Source organism: Alligator mississippiensis, chromosome 3, assembly GCF_030867095.1.
Source record: "Alligator mississippiensis isolate rAllMis1 chromosome 3, rAllMis1, whole genome shotgun sequence".
Lineage (NCBI taxonomy): Eukaryota > Metazoa > Chordata > Crocodylia > Alligatoridae > Alligator > Alligator mississippiensis.
Window position 1 is genome coordinate 153619537 of NC_081826.1, and position 22887 is coordinate 153642423.

At 47.3% G+C, this 22887-nt stretch overlaps 2 protein-coding genes across 5 annotated transcripts in view; one reads left to right on the forward strand and one right to left on the reverse strand.

The window, feature by feature from the left end:
• TMEM175 (transmembrane protein 175) overlaps positions 1–19927 on the reverse strand; it is a 29292-nt gene extending 9365 nt beyond the window's left edge. The window contains exons 1-7 of one of the 3 annotated variants that reach the window (XM_006259260.4): positions 19553–19927; positions 16935–16973; positions 14294–14391; positions 12280–12331; positions 5900–5935; positions 2277–2360; positions 1364–1528 (exon numbers count right to left, since the gene is read on the reverse strand). In XM_006259260.4, the coding sequence (XP_006259322.3) occupies positions 1364–1528; positions 2277–2360; positions 5900–5935; positions 12280–12331; positions 14294–14391; positions 16935–16973; positions 19553–19684 (606 nt within the window). In that variant the 5' untranslated portion in view covers positions 19685–19927. Of the gene's footprint in view, positions 1–1363; positions 1529–2276; positions 2361–5899; positions 5936–8026; positions 12119–12279; positions 12332–14293; positions 14392–16934; positions 16974–19552 lie in introns of those variants that run through there. The other 2 variants (XM_059724550.1, XM_059724551.1) reach the window with 2 other exon arrangements.
• LOC102565716 (S-adenosylmethionine synthase) overlaps positions 19381–22887 on the forward strand; it is a 49521-nt gene continuing 46014 nt past the window's right edge. Inside the window, exon 1 of one of the 2 annotated variants that reach the window (XM_014596165.3) lies at positions 19381–19405. In XM_014596165.3, coding sequence (XP_014451651.1) covers positions 19396–19405 — 10 coding nt within the window. In that variant the 5' untranslated portion in view covers positions 19381–19395. Of the gene's footprint in view, positions 19406–20046; positions 20136–22887 lie in introns of those variants that run through there. The other variant, XM_019490728.2, reaches the window with a different exon arrangement.

The following is a 22887-nucleotide window of genomic DNA, read 5'->3' on the forward strand; positions in this document are numbered from 1 at the left end:
GTATCAAATCAGAACTCTGAGTAGTGTATAAAAATGTCCCAAGTAGTGTATAAGTTTTGTGGTGGCTCTCAGGCAGGAGTCTAGGGAATCCTTGGGGCTTGGGCATTTATACACATACATTTGCCTGCTCTGCTGCACTGAAGATCCAGGGTGTTGGAGCAGACTTGATTAATCAAGTCTGCTCCACATGCAAGCTGATGCACCCAGTGCTGTGTTGCATACATTTGTATAAATGGCAAAATATGCATCAGCGCTGACAAAACAGCAGTGGTGCGCTTTTGACCTAAAGCACCTTCGATGTGCTTTAAAAGCACCTGGTGCTGTGGCGCAAACATGTACAAATGCCCCTCATTACTTGTAAAGAATTTCAGGATCCAAATCACCTCCATACAGTGACTGAGGGCTGTTTCTATGGAACTTGAGAGCTGGAGGAACTCAATTTAATTAATTCTTTTCCATTTAGTGAGAATGTAGTAGGAGCTAAGTATAAGTGACTGAGATTTATATGCAAATCTGTTAATTAGCTGCTGACTGATCTACTTACTACAAACTTCTTGTGTCCCATTTGTAAACTATTTGTAGGCTTTTTAGCCTGTTTATATAATCAGTAATTTATTTCACCCAGCCTCATTCATTATTTTTGTTTCACTTGTTTACAATCAGCAAGCTTCCAATTTAGAGTGTATAGTTATGAAAAGATCTGCTTTTGAAGGGACATTATGAAGGGACTCTTATAAAGCTCTACTAAACTTTATAAGAGTCTGTCCCAGACTGAGGCGCTAAAGTGAACAGATGCAGGTAGTGGAATAACATTTTTTCCATCACCTAATGGCGCTTGTGGGTGATGTCCATGCTATTCCGTGCAGCTTTTACTGCAAAATGGTGGTGCTGATTTAGCTACGTTCCAGCTGGCAACCAAAAAAAATTAAATTAATAGCCTGGAAATCCTTTGACATGGAACTATGGACATCTGACAGAGAAAAGATTTCAGATAATCTATTATCTGGGTTCCTAACTGAAGAATTCCAAACAGATTTAGTGGGTTGATGGAAGTGGGGAATTTAATGCTTTTCGGGTGTAACGTAGGGCTACAGTTTGGGCAGGGATGAGAACTACAGGACTTCTGCTGCTTAGAAGCATTCCCTGTTTTAAAGACATCTGGTATTTTGTGCAGAGTATTTTAAAATATCCTTACTGATAAGACAGAAGCTGCTATATTATACAATGAAGTTACAGGCTTCATAAAAATAAATTAAAAGGGAGACGTACTGGAAACAATATTAAATGTGACTATTGAAGACTGTCAGGTCATATCTTCAGACATAACAAGTTTATTGGAAAAATGTTTATTGAAGGAACTTACCAGAGGAATAAAGAAGAAGGAGAAGATGGCAGCTAAGCAGCACAAGGCTGGTCCTCTTAGAATAATCTTTAAGATATGATGTTTGTAGAAGGTTTGGTTTTCAGACACCTGTATCTGGTGGTTCAATAAGTATGGATGATAAAATCCATATGCTACTATAACTGCCTGTAGGGATGAAAAAAATATTGATGCCGATGTGTGGATCGCTAAGTAAATCAAAGCTGAAAGTCTAAAATGGGACCTAAACATCAGAAACCCCAATCCCTGGTGGTTCATAAACTGTTTTGACTTGTACTTTAATAGCAGTACTTCAGTCCAGTTTTTTCTAACCCTGTATTTGATTTATCAAATCATGGGTTTCCCACTGGTATAATGTTGAAGTCCAGCCACAATGCTGTCATTAAAAACTGCTATTCTCTTGTATTTAAATAGCTAAACATTAAATGAATCCCTTTGCCAATATTACATCTACTCAACCAAATACTGAACAGCTACTGAAAACCCAGAAGAAAAGTAAAGTAAATAAACAAAAAAAAAAAAAAATCACAATGTTGTCCATTACTTACTAACTATCTACCTTTGAGTCCATTTATAGAGAGAGCTACAGTCTAAATAATCATGATTCAATTCAAGGATTTTAAGCTTTCTGATTTGGTTGATCTCTATTAGTTTATCAAGTGCATTAGGTTTTCTATGCTACAAAATAACAAGGATAACTTGGGTATTAGCAATACAATAATCATGCGCCCTAACAGTTGCCTGAGATACCAATCTTTAAAATGGCAATGTGATAATCTGACATTAAGTTTACCTAGCATTCTAAAATCCAATATTAATACACTTAATTTTAGCTTCAGATAAGAAAATCATGTCTCTAATGCTAAAAGAAAAGAGTAAAAAATGACTCCCATACCTGGATAAGACCAATGATAACAGCACAAGTGCTAAACATGAAAATACCAAAAGGTACACCAGGAAAGGAGGCCATTAAGGAAAACTAGAAGAAAAATACAAGTGGGTTAAATACTTTATCAAAATACAGTTTCAGAAGGAAAACAGAAATGAAAGGTAAAATTAGTAGGTTCCCCATTTATCTCAAACCTTGAATATCCAAAAAAGACAATTCTACTGACATTACCTTATAGCAGCAAGTAAATACAAATCACATAATCATGGCTTTCACAAATTTGGGGTGTTTTTGGAGTTGATGTCATAAAGGTGGCCCAGTGCTAAGGATCATTCAGACTGGCGTTGAGCCACAATCCTGAAATGTATTTGATGCCAACAGACCCCAGCACCTGCACAGCACTCACTGCTAGGACAGACACCACAGTTCCTAGAGTTCTCACTATGACTGCCGTGTCAGTTCTATCATGTTGGGCTAGGTAGGCATATACGATGAGAAAAATACATTAGAGAAACTGAAAAAGTGTTAAGAAATACCAGCAATAAGGTTGCCTCTGCAACTTTACTTCCTCATGTGTATACATTATGATAAAGTATTTCTATGAAAAGCTGATCTTATTCTATGTACAGTGTTGGCATTGGAATTATGACCCAGATATCTTCTGGGCAGACCCAAACCCTTAGACTGACCGTTTAAGTCAGCATATTCCTTTGTTTCACAAGCCCGCATCCTAATTTGAGCTTCCCAGGTCTTTTCCTAATTTGGTCTGTTCCCCCAAAACTGGAACTCTCAGGCCCCCCGCCCTGGTGCCACCTTATCTCATGTTATAGAACAGAGTGTGGTAAATGTCCAAAACTTTCCAGGCTATGTGTACAGTATATCTGTTGGCCTTGTTGCTTCCTTGGGTTTGACATCCTGTCTGCCTTGAAGGCTCTGAAATTGGGTGACAACCAGGCCTTTAGAAATCAATTAACTCTTTCCACTGCCCTGAACCATTATTCCAATCCATATATATTTTACCTACAAGCCAATTCCGAAAACCAATCCTCTAAATACCATGGTTCTAGCCATCGTATAGGAGAGGTGATGCTCACTTCTTTTTTTCTCATCAATATGACCTAGTCTGTGTTCAAAAATTTTTGTTTTCTGTCTAGCATTCAAACCCTGCCCTGAAAACGGAATAATTAATTTCCTTATCAGTATTTCTCAACAACTGAAACATAAGAATTGCCATACTTCAGCGCACCAAAGACTCATTTATCCAGTATTGTGAATCTGACAGTGGCCCATATCAGATGCTTCAGAGATCAAATAATATACTTACATTAGGTACCATTCTGCTCTAAGAAACTTGCTTGAACCCTGAAGCCCAATGCATAATATCCCTTCCGCAACAATTAACCGAGTTTCATAGTTGGTAGGGTTGGAAGGGACCTGAGCAGATCAGAGTCCGACCCCCTGCCGTGGCAGGAAAGAGTACTGGGGTCAAACGACCCCGGCAAGGTGTTCATCTAGCCTCCTCTTAAAGACCCCCAGGATAGGAGCCAGCACCACTTCTCTTGGAAGTTGGTTCCACATCCTAGCCGCCCTGACTGTGAAGTAATGCCTCCTGATGTCTAGTCTGAATCTACCCTCTGCCAGCTTGTGACCGTTATTTCTAGTCACTCCTGGTAGTGCTCAGGGGAACAGGGACTCCCCCAATGCCTGCTGGTCCCGCCTGATTAGTTTGTAAATGGCCACTAGATCCCCCCCATAGCCTTCTCTTGTGGAGGCTGAACAGGTTCAGGTCCCTTAGGCTCTCCTTGTAGGGCCTGCCCTGCTGCCCCCGATCATGCGGGTGGCCCTCCTCTGGGCCCTCTCCATGTTGTCCACATCCCTCCTAAAGTGCGGAGTCCAGAACTGGATGCAGTACTCCAACTGTGGCCTGACCAGTGTCGCATAGACAGGAAGGATCACCTCCTTGGACCTGCTCAAGATGCATCTGTGGATGCATGACAAGGTACGGTTTGCTTTCCTGAGCATGTCCCCACACTGTCGGCCCATGTTCATTTTGGCATCAATAATGACTCCAAGATCCTCTTCTGCCTCTGCACTGACAAGAAGGAAATTCTCCAGCCTGTAGGTATGCTGCTGGTTCTTTCCCCCAGGTGCATTACCCTGCACTTGTCAGTGTTGAAACCCATCCTGTTCTTATCCGCCCACCCCGGACCTGTCTAGGTCTGACTGCAGCCTATTCCTCCCTTCTAGCGTGCCCACATCCCCCCCACAGTTCTAACTCTTAATAAGTTAACTATGTTCTTGGCCTCAGTGACTTCTTATGGCAGCTGGTTTAACAGGCTAAATTACATGTTATGTGAAAAGTACCTAGGACCAAATTAAGATTCCACTTTAACCATGGCATTTTCTAACTTGAGTCCTAGCCTCTGCAAACACACTTTTTAATTTTTTTATTGTAGCAAATTATTATAATGCTAACAAAACAAACTTCAAATTACACAGTGGAACTCTGCCAGCCTGCAAGGGAAAACATGCAGTTTCCCACGTTTTTCTCCTTTAAAAGGAGAAAATTTGCGTTTCTCCATGGTACATGGAAAACCCAGATCTCTGCTCATCAGACAGTCAGCCACACTTGCAACAACTGTGGCAGTACTAGAGTAGTCAACAGAGGGAATAACAATCTTCCATTAACATTTAACATGTCATGGGGAGTCTATCAGGGAACAGTCTTTACAGGCTGCTGTGAGACTCACACTGTCATCTCCCACCTGTGGTGAAAACGGCATCTAGATGTCCTACTTACGAAACTGTTTACAGCAAAACACCCTCACACTGAGTTCCCCAAAGTGTTCCCCACAAGAACTACAGGCTAGGACGCGGCCCACATAGCCTCTTAGGTCACACACAGCTGCACCAATCCCTTATATGCAGGATTGTTGATACTCTGGATCCTAAATTCATCTCAGTGACTTGAAGGGAAGCATGATCCAGTTGTTACAAGCCCTTCTGCCTACCTATATCTGTCATTCTCTTTTTCCCCTCCTCTGACCTCAATTAAATGTTCAATCAATCAATCAGCTTGAGACAGACACCCAGCACGTGAAGATTTTGGTTCAAAATGTTATAGGCTGGCAGAGTTTTAAACAACAAAATACAGGTTCTTATAACCCCAAAAAATGTTAGATCTCATCAGCTAGGGGCACTAGTACCAGATCTGCCTATAGTTTTACAAGAAAGGTTGTTAACATTAAAACAGAAGTTTCAGATATTCAATAATTGAAAAACATCAGCACTGGTGTTTCTTGAGCATTATAGACTTGAGTTTTAAAAGCCCTATTTCACTTATGCCAAGTTGTGGTAAGACAACTTAAGCACTTGTAAGACAGCTATCTTTGTTTAAAAATACATATGATGTTACTTTCTCAGATTGCCTTTTTCTCCTGAAGAAAATTCACTTTTCATATGTTGACCTTCAAAGAGTATCAGAAATGTAATGCTTATACATGGCAATAGGGTCAGGCTTCATGATATTACAATGTTCTCTGGGTGTTCTGAATACTTTGGTTAAATAATATTTGTTTTAAATTAAAACAGTCTTGTTAAACATGAAAAGAAATGCAAAGTTTACTTACTGTGTATGGCAAGAAAGTTATAAGCATCATACATGCCTAGAAAAAGGAAAAAATAAAACTGAAACAAACTAAGCAGCATCGTACCAGTCCATCACTGCACATCTTCCTAGATACTACATTAACGAATACTGTATTTAATTGAACACGAGATAAGGTTTCCACCCTGCTCTCCCCACCCCAGTCAACATGGTAGGGAAAAAAACAACCCTTGGCTTAGATATGAGTGTGAACCTGGAGCAAGAGGTGGTTCAGCTCCAGCTTTACCGCCTGCCCTGGTCTGGGGTAGCTTGTGAGTTTGGAGAGGAGGCCTACAGTAGAGGAAACAGGGTGCAGCTTGAGGGGAGTGCAGGGGCAGATAATGCAGTATGCTCCCCTAGCCACCTATCCCCCTGCCACTTAACTTTAGCTCCAGCTCTGGTCCCAACCCCAGCTGGGCCCAAAGCTGCTATTGCTTGTGCCTGGCTGGAGCCAGGGCTCCTGTTGCTAACTGCCCTAGAGCCAGAGTCAGAGCTGCCGCAGAAGCTAAGCAGCAGCAGAGCGCAGGCAGCAGGAGAACAGGCACAGTGGGCATGGGAGGGGATAAGAAGATAGGCAAAGGGACAAGCATGGAGCAGGGGAAGGTGGACAAGGGGTAAGGTCTAGCCCAGGGAGGGGCAAAATGCAGCCCAGGGGCCGGATGTGGCCTGCCAGGCCATTCTATCTGGCCCACAGGGCCCCTAAAAAATTTAGAAAATTAATATTTATCTGCCCTGGGCTGCCTGTCATGCAGCCTGTCACAGCGGGGTCTTCCAGGAGGGCCACGATCTCCTTAAGGCCCCTCTCCGCGCCAAGTTGGCCCAAGGGCACCCTCTAATTCTCACCCGCCACGTCTTTGATGGTTAGATAAGGTTGGGAGGCTACCTCACGTCTCCTTGGGCACGGTTAGTTGGGACCTCTGTCCCCGTGTTTTCCCGGACCCACCAGGGGTCTCCCTGTATGATGGGTGCTTCCCAGGCACCCTAACTTTATGGGCTACGTGTGGCTCCAACCACCCCTGATACTATGCCCCAAGCCTCGCAGATGGGATGGACGTTGTTCGGTCTCTATATGTACACTCGCCCACTCTCTGGGGCCTCCTGTGTACACTCGCCCACTCTCTGGGACCTCCTGTGTACACTCGCCCACTCTCTGGGACCTCCTGTGTTGTGCTGCCCCCTCTTGGGCTCTCTGAGCCCACTCAGGGCCTCCCTGTAATGTCGCCCCTCTCTGGGACCCTTCCTAATAGCGCCCCCGCCTGGGCCTGCTACGCCCGCGCTGGGCCTTCCTGATAATGCCCCCTTTCTGGGGCCCTCCCTGTGCCCACCCTCGGGCTTCTAAATGTTGCCCCCTGTCTGGGGCTTTCTGCACCCCCTCTGGGGACTTCTCGGCTATGCCCCCCGACTCTCGGGCCCACCGCACTGCTACCCCCTTTTCCCAGGGCTCACCGCGCTACTACCCCCTCTCGTCGGGGTTCACCACAGTAATCCGCCCTTCTCTGGGGTTTACTGCAGCTCTAGGCCTTCCTCAGGGCTCGCCGCGCCCACCCTGGGGCTTCTCAGTAGTACCCCTTTCTCTGGGGCTCGCTGGGCCCACACTGGGGCTTCCTAATAATACTGCCCCTCTCTGGGGCTCGCTGTGCCCACGCTGGGCTTCCTCAAATGCCCCTCTCTGGGCCTGGGGTCTAAGCACCCCGTAAGCGGCGCCCTAACTGGTGCTGGGGCCCCCACGCCGCTGTGGGTCCCTATGAGTATGCTGCGCCCTCACTAGCGCCGGGGTCCTCACACTTCATTGCGAGTCCCCAGTGAGTACACTGCACCCTCCCTGGCGCCAGGGTTCTCACACCGCCGGGGGTTCCCGCTGAGAATACTGCGCCCTCACTGGCACTGGGGCCCCATACCCCTGTGGGTCCCTATGAGTAGGTTGCGCCCGCACTGGCACCGGGGTCCCCACTTTACCATGAGCCCCCTATGAGGCCTCCTCCAACCCCTAATAGCCTCACCCAAACCACCAGTGTAATATCATAACAACACAAACTCGAGCCTCCTGGCTATAACTCAAACACACGCCCTATGGCTATAACAACATTGTTCAACTCTGATTGAGCGGTACTTGCTGTTAGGCTTTTCCTCGCATCCTAACTCCAGGAGCTCCTACCCCTCTGGCTGCTGGCAGGGAACTGCCAGCCTGGCCTCAGCCCTGGGCTTTATAAGGGCCAGGCCTTGCCCCTTCCGGCCAGCTGACTTCCTGGTTGCCCCGGGCAACCCGCAGCTGTGCTCCTTAGGTCCTGCCAGGGCTCTCTCCCTGGCAGTTTCCACTCTCCAGGAGCAGAGCACCAAGGTGCCCTGCGACACGGCCCTCGATGGCTTGCCAAAACTCAGTAAGTGGCCCTCTGGCCAAAATAATTGCCTGCCCCGGTCTAGCCCCTCCCCCCTCGCTGATGCTTTCCCCAACATAATAGTGTGGGGGAGGGGAAGAGTGGGACTAGAAATTCGAGATGACCTGCAGTAATTAGAATCTAAACATGGAACATTTATAAATTTTATAAATTTATACATTTTCCACATACAGAACCTATTTACTGGGGGTCATCTTAAATTCGGTCATCTTGGATCCATGTAAATACAGCAAGCATTTCTACTGCTCCAAAAACTTGTGTTTGAAAAACTGCTGATTGTTCCCAGCAGACAATTGTCAACTATGGAGCAGATTATAGTGTTAAGGGTGAGGTTACATTTTTGAGTTTGCAAGTGCAAACTGTAACGTGCACTGCTCAGACTTGTCATTACAAGGCTGGTGAGTAGGGATGCATCTGAGCCCTGTCACTTGGGCTCTCTGTGCTCTGGGTCTTGGGGGAGCAGTGTTCCTAGAACTGGAGCACTGTGCCAGGAGATGGAAAAACATGGACGTGGGGCATAGATGTTTTTATGTAAAGGTTAGTTGTTTAAAAGCATTTTACTTGATTGAATTTAAATACAAGAAATAAAGAAAGACTAGACTCTCACTTGTTCCAATAAATTGTGGGTGGTGGGAGCCGTTCCAGCCAGCTGCTGAGCACCCTGTTGCCTCTGGGGAAACTGGGGAGAACTCTGGCTAGCAGGCTCCAAGGAGAGGGCTAAGAAGGGGGGAACTAGGGCTGGCAAACAGAAACTTCACCAGTTGCTGGCTGACAACCCCCAGGCCAACCCAGGGAATAGGGCTCAAGCCTTGGCCAAGTCCAGTAGCACCTCCCTTCCTGTCATATTTCCAGATGCTGCTTCAGGTTTAAATGGACACTGTCTTCCCTCAGCAAGTGGGTGGCTGCAGTTTCTCAGGCAAGTGGGGGCATGCAGTACAGGCTGCTGGGGGCGGGTTGCTGAGGAGCCCCACAGCCTCCACAGTTCTCTGATGGGGCTCGCTAGCTGCTGTACAGTTCAGGAAGATGGACTATTTGTTCTTGGAGCAGAAGAATACATAGAAGGCTGGGAAGGGTCCATCCATCTTTTTTTATTTCTTGTATTTCAATGCTGGATGACTCCAAAATGGTCATTTTATGTCAGTGGAATGCTCAGAACTTTGCTTAAAACTAGCTAGTTAACACCAAACAATCCTAATCCTCCCCTGAAGTGGTATAACTTTAAAATGCCGGAAGGGTGCTTAGCACTAGTTAATGAGCCTGAACACGGAATCTTTCAAATTTTAAGCAATCTTAATAAGAGCTAATTGCAAATGTACTCTCATAAGAGTTTACAAAGCCACACTACTGACCTTTCAGCCTTGACACTTCCACATCTGATCATATAGTTTGCTTTTAGAAGTGTTAGCATGCTTCCCATTATTAGTTTTGACACATACATTTTTAACTTTATCACAGAGACACATTTTATTTATGTCTTTTACTTCCCTTCTTAGCCACTTTTAAAAGGAATAACGCTAAAAGATTGGCATGTTCCCCTTTTGCAAATACAGCAAAATACGTGTGATGGCCCCCCACTCAAACCCCACATCCTCCCATCATATATGCAGCGTGCCCAAATGCCAAACAGGATGAGGCCTGCTGGCAGGAGCTGTGGTTGCAGGGGCAGCTGTCCCCACATCCTAGTTAGTGAAGGGGTCAGGGGGAGATCTAATTTTTCTACAAGAAAACCTAAAGCAAACATCAAAAGCATCAAAGCATACAGATATTTAGAATTTATGATGATGATAGAGGCACTGGTAGGCTTCCAAATTGCTTTAAAATTGTAAATATATCAAAAAAACATTACCCAAGTGATCAAGAGAGGTGATGTATGTGTGTGTACTGCCCCAAATAGCCAGGAGGTCAGCCACCTCATTTGCCCACCATCTGGGTCCCGGGTGCCAATCTTAAGCTGGCTCCTCTTCCTGGGTCCTGCCACTTGCCTCACTAGCAGAAATCCTGGTGCTCCTTATTTAAAAACTATGATTTCTCTGTTAAAATCCCAAATTCACACTGAGGTTAGGCTCAGAGAAAAGTTGGAATAATCTGTTTACCTGAGCCTGCATAAAATGAACTGTTCCAAACAGGAGATTTTACCACACCTTTAACTCTCCTATGAAATATGAACTTTCATTTCTACCTAGGAGAACTTCTACAATCTTTTCTCCTATGCCTGAAGAAGGATGCTTGTGCCCCAAAGCTTGCAATTAAATAATTTTTTTTTGCAAAAATCTAGTTCATCTAATAAAAGATACCATCTCTACCACAAATTCTGATTCCTTTTGCTTCTAGATCAATACAGCTAAAACCTGGATGCCTGACAGCAACTGCCAGGCTCCCCAGCCTGCCTGCATGGCCCGGGGAGCAGTGGGTGGGGCTTGGGGGTGGGGAGCTGCAGGGCTCCACTCACCTGAGCAGCAGCAGCAGCAAGGAGCCTCACCTGTCTGCCTGCAGAGCTGCCTGCAAGACAGGGGCTGTGGGGCTGCATGGGGCAGGCCTTCCCCCATCCTTCCTCAGGACTTGCCTCAGCCCTGGGGAAATGAGGCAGCTCCTCCCCACTCTGGGCTGCGCTGGGCAGAACCCCTGAAACCTGCTGGTGCCCCACCAGGGGGTTGTGGCCCTCTGGTTGAGAAATGATGCTTTACAACACACTCTAGGCATAGTCCCTCTTGATCATGGCTTCAAACTGTAGCAGAGGAAATTTAGGTTGGAGATTAGAAGGAACTTTCTGACTATGAGGGCAGTGAAGCACTGGAACAGGCCACCTAGAGAAGCTGCAGAATGTCCTTTCCTAAAAATTTTCAAGAGAATGTGAGAAAGACATTTGGCCAGATAGGTTTGGTCAGGGATGTTCCTGCCTTGAGTAGAGGGCTAGACTGACTGGATGACCTAATGAGGTTATTTCTAGCCCTACTTTCCTATGATCCCACGATCCCCAACCAACACTTATCCAACCTTGTCTTGAAAACCTCCAATGAAGAGATTTCACAAGTTCCCTGGACTCTATCCTACTGTCTAACTGCTCTAACAGTGAAGAATTTACCACTTCTGCCATTACAGGGCCAAATTATCATACATATTTACCATGGTAATATACTTATTAGAGTAACATTTTAAAAATAAAACTCTTCGAACATGCTACAACATGAACCAATATTTTTTAAAGTATTTTTAAAATTGAAATTAAGGCTTAGGATGATAAACGTAAAGCTCCTGAAAATGATTCTGGGACAGGTTATGTCACTGGTAGTTTTTAAAACATTATACAATTAATTTTATGTTTCAAGTATATTATAATACTTGATTTTGAAAATACTAATTATGAATATGGCTTCAGCTCTAAACTGCAATCCAAAGTGACCCTCCAGGCTTGGGACAAAATGAAATCCCAAATTTGTATCTTGGACTCATTTCTTTCACTTGGCACAAGTGAAAAAAATCAAGCTGTAAGATTCTTTGTTGCCCTGCTTAATCAAGTTAGACCACTCAAATTAAGAGTTAAAGACTCTATTCTCACTGTGTGGATAAAAACATAACAAGAGTTGTAGTTGCGTCAGCCAGTGGTGATGTGTAGGGGGTACACAGAGGGTACCCCTGAGAGCACTGGTGCACCCCCTGACAGGCTGCGCTCCCCGCTTAGGCGATGGGCGGGGAGGGGCGGCAGACAGGCATGCCAGCGTCCCCCCTGCAAGCACCGGCCAGGGAGTGGGGGTGCCAGGTGAAGCACCACTGACACCGACCCCCCTCCCCCCTGGTTGGCGTGATCGGCCGTGGGGGTCCCCCTTCTCCCCCAGTCAGCAAGATTGGTTGCATGGGGGGGGGGGGGGGGGGGGGAAGACACATGCTCCCTCTGACTCAGCTGGCACCAGTCACCCATAGTATCAGCAATCTTTGTTAAATCAATACCAACTCTGCATGATGGACTCACCAAATTTAGAAGAGCCACGACATCATCTATAAGTTCAATCACCTGAAAAAGTCTGCAAAAACAAGACAGAAAGGCAAACTAACACCCAAAAACATGAACTTCTAATACTGTATAGCAAATGTATTTCCCCTGCTTAGCAATTTATACCAGTAGTGTAAGGATGAATGAGCAAGTGAAGCACAAGCCTCAGGCACTTTCTAAAAGAAGGTGGGGACGCACTGAAATAGAACTACAAGCATGCCTCACTCTGGTCCTTGTCCTTCTCTGAAATGGCTCTAGCTCTGGCAGTAGGGAGGGAAAGAGTTTTGCTGATGCTGGGAGAAATGCCACCCTTTTTTGTTGCTTAAAACCAGTATTTTTTTGATTGCTTGACACACAACCTATGGCCCACAAACTGGATCCAGCCCCAAAGAGATCCAGTGCAGCACAAGGGTGGCATGGAGTATCTGAATTTAAACTTGCTGCAGAGGGGCCAAGGAGCTGCAGCAAGGGAAGTACAGTGGAACAGAGTGAATGCAGGCAGGTGCCTGATGGGGGGGAGAAGGGGGAAGACCTTTGTCCTGAAGCTACAGCAGGTCACAAACTCCAGCCCATGCTGGCAAAAGGCTGCCAACCCATGTACTAGATAAAGAGAATTAAGAAAAACAAGAAGTTGAATTAAATTCTCTATAAAACTGCTGTTTAGTTACTGTATGTATGTATAGTATGTCATTGAGAATTAGAAAAATACCTCAGCAGAAAAAAATAACAGAGCTACTTTCATCGCACAGCAATAAGTCAATTATGGCTCTGTCCTCAGTAGTACTCAACCAAAACAAACAGGTTTTGATATAACAGACTTGGAAATAGCCCAAATAGCCCTCAGTAAGTAAGGCGATACAAATATTCAACAGAAGTCTGCTTGTTCGTTTCCTTTTAACAAAGCATGTTGTGAAGGGAGGTGTGTGCATAGTAAAATCCATGGCTCTATAAAATGCAGTCTCTACAATCACATGCTTACTTTAGGGGAAATACAATCGGAGAAGGAAGTGTTAGTAATCAGGAAAGGCAAGCTTGGAATCAGTTTTGCTATGTAAACTCTGTAAGTGCATGTGGTAGAATTTTAGGAATTACATTAAGTATTGCAAGTGACAAGCATGTGCATCTTTCAGTATATCACTAACAGTGGGATTTTACCTATGTGTACAATACTTGTTTTTATTTATTTCATTGATCCTATGTGCTGAGCAGTAGGGTTGTGCAAAACAGCAGTGTTCTGTTTTGACCAGTGTTTTGACAGAACAGCATTTTGTTTTGAATTTTGTTTTGATTTGAAACAGCTGTTCTGTCAAAACAGGGTCAAAATGGGGAAACTGTTTCAACGTTTCACCTATAGGATATAATGGGGAAGGTCAAAACAGCCTATAACTTTGTCATTTCTGGCCTGATTTGGATGAAACTTGCATGAAACTTGACACAAATGTTGCCTGTCAGCAGCTACAAGTGCAGGGCCCCAGAACCCCTGCACCTATCTCTTTGACAGCTGGCAGGTTTCGTGGCCACAGCAGGGGCTAGCATCCCTGCAGCTTTCACCCTGTTGCTCCTTAACACACACAGTGTCACCCATGTCACGAGTTTTGCTTGTCCACAGCTTGAGGTAGTTTCCCCCAAACCCCTGCACCTATCTCCTTGAAACTTGGCAGGCTTCATGGCCTCCACAGGGGCTAGCATGCCTGCAGGTTTGACCCCACCGTGGCTTAACACATACACGTGACAAAAGTTTTGCTTTCAAGACTTTGGGGTGCAAAGTTTGCAGTAACTTTAAAACCTTCAAAAGAGATGGGTTATTGTTAAATTTTAATTTTCTTTGGCTGTAATAAAGATGTTCTTCATACTGAATCTCTTCATGTAATTGTTTAGAAAAAACTAGACTAAGGCTCTCTTGTCATTACTAGTAAAATCTAACTCTCACTTTAACTTCTGAAAATAAAATAACTATTTTTGTGACAGAATGCAGTGCTACAGGTTTTCATACCTCACATGTGCTGTCCAGGCCACAGTTACTATTAAAAACGTCATCAGGTATACTGCAATTTTTGTTAGAAGCTGCTGCTGAACACTTTCACCCAGTTCCTGAAATAAAATATAACAACATTCATAGGAAAAAAACCCCCAAAGCATGTCATTTCAAATATTGAAATAAGACACATTATTTTCCGAAATTACTAGCAATAACTGTAAATAGGTGGTAGCTACAGAATATATTTTTTGGAATGATACCTTGTACATGAAAATAAACATTTCTTCCAGCAATCCCTTTTCCCCCCCCAAAGGTATTAGCTAGACATTATCAGATAACCAAATAAATAGTTTGCAAGCATTCTGGATTGTCTACATTAATTATCTAAGTGATTGCATAAAACATGACACAATATGCTATGCCAAATTAGGATGAACCATTATGAAACAAGTATGTAAGCTATTTGTACTGCTATTTTTTAAGAGCAAGAGAGATCATTTGTCTTCAAATATAAAAGCACAGCTACAAATTAGGTTGGCATGTTCAAGACCACAGGCAAATCAATGATTTTGTGCCTTCAATTCTATGCTGTTAAATGAGGACAAATGTATTTTTTAAATTCTCTGCAACCTAGGATGACAAGCGCTACAATATTAACTCCACAGATGCAACCCTGTTAAGTGTCCCAAGGAAACTAAAGACATCTTAAGTTTAACAAACAAAAGTATTTCATAAGGACATTCCAGATTATTTAAGTAATGACTTCATAGTATACAGAAAATACCAGGAGTGCACTGATAGAGATTTTTTGGGCCAATACCAATGACTGATTTTTAAGGAGCTTTTAATGGATATCAGCTGATACCGATCCGATTGCCAATTTGCGGGCAGGAGCACAGCCCGGCAGTGTCTGGCTGGTAAGTCTGCTGTGGGGGGAGGGATGAAGGGAGGGAACAGGTATGGGGGCAGGGGCAGATTGAGGCCCCTCCAGTGAGGGAGGGAGTGGGAGTGGGGTTGGAGCTGGGTCAGGGCACAGGATGGAGCCGCGAGCGGCTTGTCTGGAGGGTGCGGGAGGTTCCCACTGCTGTATGCACACCAGGAGCACATGGGGGCCGTGTGCTCCTGGATCCGCACACGGGGTGAGGGTGGGCTGCCACTGCGGGCTGGGGCTGCACTGGGCAGTGCTGGGGGTGGGTGATAGTGGCACTGGGAGGGGGGCATTTATTGGTGACATTATCAGCCACATCAGCCAAAAAAAAGCCGACTGCTAATACAGTCGATTTTCTTTATGTTGGTGCCAGTCTGATATGGGACCAATGTATCAGTGCACCTCTAGAAAATGCATAGTCCTACATGAGCAGTCTGTATCAGATGTCCGTTCCAACTGTCATTCTGGACTGGCCGTCATAAATTTGAACAGTGCTATCTAACCAGAGACTTGTGGGCTGCATGTTGCAGAGACCAAGCTCCTGCCCAGCCACTGCTTCCTACATTGGTCTGGCTGCTACAATAGCTGGAGTCTCTGGCTTCTTCCTTTGGCTGACACTTCCTGCCTCCAGAGGGCAGGGCAGGGCAATGCAGCATGAGGAACCAAGGGTGAGTCAAGGGCTGAGAGCTGGAGGGGAGGGTGGGGACGGGGGAGTAAGGGGGACACCCGCATGGTGCAGTGGGGGGCAGGGAGTGCCCTCATGGGTGTGTGGTACAGTGGGGGGCAATGAGGGTATCCCACAGAGCATGCAACCTGGTGGCCTGTACCTCGCCCGATGCATCCCACATGGTATACTGCCCCAGGGGCTTAGAAGTTGGACAGCCCTGAATTAAAATATAGAAACAAACTTTTTTTTACCCCTATCCCCAGATTAGCTAATATGATACACACCTAACAGTTGGCACCCCAGTACTCTGATGTTAAAAAAAAAAAGTTCCCTGATACCACAGCCCTTTGCTCTGCAGACCAAAAACCTGTCAACTGACACATTTCTCATGTTCACCTTGAAATCAATGGTGCTTGGTAGAAAGGCATGGGTCCAGTCCCTCAGTTTCTTACCTTAACCCAAAGTTAGACGCACCGTGTTTCCTTGCCTCTACTTCGTTCCTTGTAAAGAACATATAGCCTGTGGGCTGGACCTAGCCCATGGAGCCCTAGAATCCAGCCCCCAGTGCTGCCCCATCGACACACATGCTGCACTGGACCAGCCCCGTGTAAAGTGCCCAGGACGCTCTGCGGCCCTGGTAGGTACGGATCTTGGCAGCAGGGTTTGAGCAAGGGCTGTGCTAACACAATCCTGATCACCCTGTGGCCACTTGGCCTACCACCACTTGCCCCTCTGCTCTGCCACAGCAAACAACTTTCTGGCACACAGCCACTTGCCCCACGACTGCAGTTGCCATCACTGCCACAAGCTCTGTGATTGCTACTGTCATCATTGTTACTACTGTGGTTGCCACCACTGTTGCTGCCAGCCCCAGATCTGGCCCGCCAAAGAGTTCTGCAGTTAGGATCCAGACCAGGGCATGGAGTGAATTTGACACCCCTGATCCAAGGTCTTGCAACATTGACCACAAAGGATAAATTTGAAACTGAAAGTAAAACTGATGTTTAATTCTGAGTGAAACAGAAACAGGAGTAATGCATACAAAATGCCAAACAGAATACCTGATCTGGATGTATCTTCGTGTGAGCCACAGGCAAAATCTGAAATAGGAAAGTCCCATTACTGGAATGGAGTATAAACCTTCTCCCCTACTAGCCCCTGAGATTTATCATACAGAAAAGAAACAATAGACAGTGTTCATATATTATGATACTATGATTACGTATTCATTAACCACTAGTGAATCACACTACAACAGTCCTTTCTTGTAAAATGGGAATAATGCTTACCAATCTACAAACACTCCCTGAGACTTGATGGAAAGTCAATGTATTACTTGGATTTGAGAGAGGGTAACAAGCCCAACTTTCAAATAGTAACATTAGTGCCAACATTTCAGATACTTAAAAGAACTTTTATGTCACTTAAAGCAATAAAGTTTGAAAAAGATGAGATGCCAAAGATATTTTAAGTGCTATTACAAATTTAATTAAATTACTGCCTAGATGTTGTAAGGGAGGCAAGGATTTTTAGTGATATCTAGGCAGACCTAGGTATTGGACCAACTGTAAAGCGGTCCAATAAAATTTGATCTAATACAATATATTATTATTTTAACCAATCCTACTTGCAATGAAACGGGAAACATTTTGGTTTAATACAAACTTATTGCTTACACATTGCAAAAATAAATGCAACAGCTCCATAAATGCATGTACATATGCTATTTGGACAGCTGGTACTTCCACTATTAGTATTAATATTATAGCACTCTGAACTAACACATTACATCATTTTCCATCTCTAGCAGAAGATCAATAATGCAAAATGCCTAAAGGATGGGAACCATACTAACCCTTAATAAAAGCAACTCCTGCTCCAAAGAGTTGACCATGGGTGTTATATTAGATGAAAGAAAACCAGTGTACATATGGGAAAGAAGACATACTCATGGCTAATCTATGTATTGGTATTAGTTAAAGCTATGTGAAACATGAAGTGGTGCAATAAATGGAGTCTGTACCTAGGAGGAAAGCACAGCCCTGCAGCCACTGCTGTTCCTCCAGGGACTCCCACACCAGGGTACAAAGCCACCTACTCCTGCAGTCCCTTCCACCAGCCCTGCAAGGAACTTGGAGGATGAGCCTGGTTGAAAATCCAGCTCCGCATCCACCTGCCTGTCCATGGCAAAGCATTCTGCTCAGAGCAGCCAGCACAGGGGCTGACAAAGGGTGGAAGGGAACAGCCATGGGTGTCCCTTATCCCTGGGACTATGGGGTGGGCTGGGGAAGAGCAAGCAGTGCACTTATTGCTTTGCCCAAGGGCCAGATATCACAGTACTCCTGACAGGGTCTCACAGGACCCCAGGGTGCTTCAACCCCCAGTTGAGAATCACTGCTGTAAAGGAAAGAACAATTTTTCAATAAAAATGAATGTGGTTTCCATTCTTCAATGTGCTGTACAATTTGCAACTTTATTCTTTCAAATCCATCTTCATTGGTCTCTGATATGGCTTCTAACACATTCTACCTGATTCGATAAGCTCACTCTTAATCAAGTTGCAGGCTTAGTTCTGTCATCACTTAGCACAACACTACAGTATACCTAACAGGCACAACTGGGCAGCTTTGGCAACACTGTTCTCTCCTGGCTCTCTATTTCTTCAGCAGCTTGCGGTGTTTTTGTCTTTTTCCTCCTTATCCTAAACTTCCAAGACTCCATCTGTTGCACCACTTCACGTTTCACGGCTTTAACTAGTATCTTTCTCATGTGTTCTGGTGTCCCTGCAACCCCCTCAGCACCCCCCACCCCATGTACCATATACGTGCACTTTTCAAAATGTGCACATATATTGTCCCACTTTTCAAAATGGTGGTGGAGGCACTTTAATTAAAGCTCCCTGAACAAGCTTTAGTACAAGCTTTAATTAAACTAAAGTGCCCCCACCACCATTTTGAAACTTGGGATGCTGCACCCATGGCACACTGAGGCATGCTAGAACGGTCTAATTAATCAATTAATTGAGACTGCTCCAAGTGTTCTAATCAGAACACCTCAGAGCACGTGTATAGGCATCCTTAAAGGCTGCCTGGCTCCTGCAGGCAGGGGCGGTGGGCGTGTGGTAAGAGGGGAGCTCCTGCAGGCAGCGCGGCGCTGTTGGTGGTGAGGGGCTGGCAAGCGCTGACCAGCGGTTGTGCACCACCTGCAGCAGTGGTGGCAGCCAGTGGAGATTGCGGATCACCTGCAGATGCCACCAGTGGCGGGGGGGATTGCAAGCGGTGACCAACCGTGGGCACCACCGGCAGTGTCGGGTCGTGCCTTTACGCAGGGGGTGCACCACCATGCTCAGGGGGTGCACATGCACCCACTATGCGTTGCCAATGGGGAGGTCCAAACTGGGGCTTTGGGGGTGCTAGCGAGATAATAAGGAGCAAGCTTGTGAACAACTTGGAGAGTGACTGCCCCTGCCTGCCTGGGGAGGGGCGCAAGGACCCCTCCGTGTGGTGCAGCTCCGGGGCCCGGATGGCGGGGGGTGAGCGTGGGTGCAGGAGCACTGGAGGCCTGGGGAGCAAACCCAGGAGGAACCTGGGACGGGCCGGAGGGAGGGGAAGACAAATCGCAGCGGGGCAGCCGCGGCCACCAGCAGGCAGCCGGGGGCGCGGGGCCGGGCCGCACTCACCATGACGGTGGCGATGATGGAGAGCAGTGCGTCGCTGTAGGCCAGGAGCCGGTGCGAGGCCTGGGTGCTGCCGGGTCGCGCGGGTCCCGGGGCCGGGGCCGCCGCCTCCTCCGGGGACCGCGGCGCAGCCATGAGGGAGGCGGCGCGGGCACCTCTTTCCTGCGGCCGCCGAGGCGAGCCGCAAGAGCCCAGTCCCTGGTGGCGGCGGCGCCTCCTCCTGACCCGGCCCGGCCCGGCCCGGCCCCCCGCGGACTCGGTGATGTCGGCCCGCCCCGCCGCGACCGGCAGCACAGCCTTCCTCCCAGCTTCTGAGCGGCCCCCGCGGGGTCTCGGGAAACGGTGCTAAAGCCCCGGCCTGCGGAACAGGTCTGCAGGGGCACCGGCCGCTTGGGCCCCAGAGAAGGCCCCGCTCCGCCCCGCCCCGCGGCGCCAAACCCTAACTTAGCGCTGAGCCCCTCGGGCGCTGGCAGAAGGGAGAGTTGTCCAGCAGTCTACCCGCACGCACCTGTGCGGCTGTAGAGCGCATTCAAAGTGGCCCGTGGCGCAACAAATGAACCCTTGTTTGAGGAGGGGTCAGATGAAGGTATTCATTCCACTTTGGACCGTCTTAAGCCGGTGGTTCCCAGTCTGCAGTAGGGGCAGGGCCATTGCGCTTTGGGGGGCCTGGTGGATCCAGGCGGAGTGGCTCTGGCTACTTGGCACCACCAACTGCTGGCTTCACGTCCGGCCGCTCGCTCCCTGCCACCCCCGCCAATGGCGACAGTGGCTTCTTCACATCCAGGGCGTGTGAGATTGGAGTGGCAATGGGGCCCTGCATGAGCTGATTTGCCCCAGGCTCTGCACCCCGCTCGGGTCGGCTCTGGGTACGGGTAGCACCAGTGGTACGCAGACACCCTGTCAGTGGTGCACATGCGCAGATTTATTATAATTACTTTATATGCCAAAAATTTGCTAGTGGTACTTAAGGCTGAACTGAAAATTTTGCTGGTGGTACATAAAGTTGTGTCATTTTTAAACTGGCGGTGCACAAATCAGTCCGAGTTTGGGAACCGCTGCCTTAAGCAACTTTTGTTCCCCAGGGTCAAGCTGCCCGGCCTCCCCTGCCCTGGTGCTGTCTGCAGGAAGAGAGAGGGGAGCGGGAGCCCCAGTTAGAGTTTGCAGGCCTGAGCTGGAGAGGGAGCAGATGGATTTAAGCACCCGCTCTGCCTTGTGGTCCCCCAGCTTCACTTGGACAAACTGCAGCGGGCAGCTCCTGTTCTCTCCCTTCCTGTAAAGTGCCGTAAGTTAGAGCAGGAACCTGTATGTCTGTTAGCCATCCTCTGCTTTGTCACAGCGTGAGCATCCCCCACCAGCTCCTGCAGGCCCTTCCCTGCCTTTGCTGCCTTGCTAGCTGCTGTGCTCTCTGCTTTGGGGAAGGAAGCGTGTCAGTAGCACTTAAGGGTTTTTGTGGGTGACCTCTTTTTTACTGGACTAGCTGCATGGTCAGGATCTGGGGTTTTGAGGGGTGCAGATGGGGAGGTGCCTTATCACCCCCCTCCCCATGTTCCAATTTCTCATCATCTTAAAATTGTATTTTGTGGCTGATCCTCAATTCCTTTCACACTCTATACTTTCAGGGACATCCCTGGGTAGGGTGTGAAGGGTCATTCACGTCTCAGTTCATGCTGCTTTGAAGTTTTCCTATTGTCTCACATCAGTTGTTCACAGAATAGTGCCTTGGTAATTTCACTTGAAGTCAATGCTTGTCCCTTCTTTTACTTTATACTTTACAATACTGAACCCAGCAAATTTAAATGAGCTAATGAATTTTAGAACACTGCTCTCATACTTACTAATTTTTGTTTAAAGTCCTCCTTTTATTGCTCTGATTCACGTACACTTGAATAATCACTGCCCTACAAATGTTTCTTAAGTGGGCTTTTTCAATGCTGGGCCTTGAAAGTTTTTACTCCTCCGAGTTAAAAAGGAGCAGGCAGAAATCACCAAACTGATACCGGTAGCATGAGCGTGGTGTTTTTATGAGAGCTGACTGGTCTCATGGAACTGGTTCTTTTTCTAGGGTCCAGCTCAGAGGTTGTCTTCACTGCAAAGCTCTCTTGAATTATGACTTGACTGATGCCCCTAAAACAAATCCTATGCATCCACAAGTATGAAGATATTTTTAACTTGAATTGGCTGGGCTGTGAGGTAACTGGAGCTGCAGCCCATATATCATATTCCACATTCTCAGTTTTTATTTAAAAAATAAATAAATCCAGGAATTTTTCAGGGCTTATCTTCCAAACATAAACACCGGGATGAAATCAGGATAAAGGGAAGAAAACTAAAAAAATCAGCTGAAATCAGGGAAAAATTGGTGGTGAGGGAGGGAGGGAGTAAGGCTGGGACTAGGGAAGGGGCGGGTGGGGAGGGGCACAGCGCAGCCTGTTGGCTGTTTCGGAGGCTGCAGGGAGCAAAGCGGGGAGAGCTGTCAGTGGGTGCAGGGCGGTGGGGGTGTGGCTCTTGCTGCTACACGCACCATTAGAGGGCTGCAGACTGGGGGGCCTGTGCTGGGCTCTTCTTGGGGGGCATGTGCCCCTGGATCAGTGGCAGAAAGCACATGGCACTGCACCCTGCCTTTCTTCCCTGGCTGCATTCGTGCCTCTCCCCCCTGCTGCAGCAGCCTGCTGTTGGGCTGCCCTGGCATTTGGGGGGAGGAGGGAGTAGCACTCAGACAGATGTGGTGTGGGGGACCCGGCACTGGCACCTCGTGCCTTGTCTGGGGTCAGAGCCAGGAGCCCTGTGCCCCCAGGCAGTGGCTGCAGCCCCATGGACCCATGTGGAGCGGCTGCCACAAGGAGTGGGGCCAGGCTCTCCCGCCTCCTCCCCTCCCCCTTGGCAGGGCGCTCAGGTCCCAGTGCCCGGGGCAGGGCTGAAGCCAGAGCTACCAGGGTGCAGCTCGGATCTGCCTGACCCAGGAGCAATTCCCACAGCCCGGCCTGCCCCACCTGGGATCAGAGCTGAGACCCCTGCACCCCCAGGCAGTGGCTCCGGCCACCCTCCCCCAGCCCCCATTCAGCCACTACCATCACCCCCCTGCTCCACATGCTTCCCCCCCTTCCCCTCCAGCCAGAAACCTGTGCCTCAGGTAACCAGCACAGTGGCACTTTTAGCTTACCAACACCACCCATTTTTCTTTCCAAATCCCTGTTAACCAGCATGAGTGGGGAGACCCTCCCCGGTCGGCGAGATTGGTCATGGGGGGACGCCCCCCAGTTGCGGAGGGGTCATGTGCCTGCCTGACTAAGGTGGCACCAGTCACCCATGCTTACAGCTCAGCTGTAATCCCACACTGG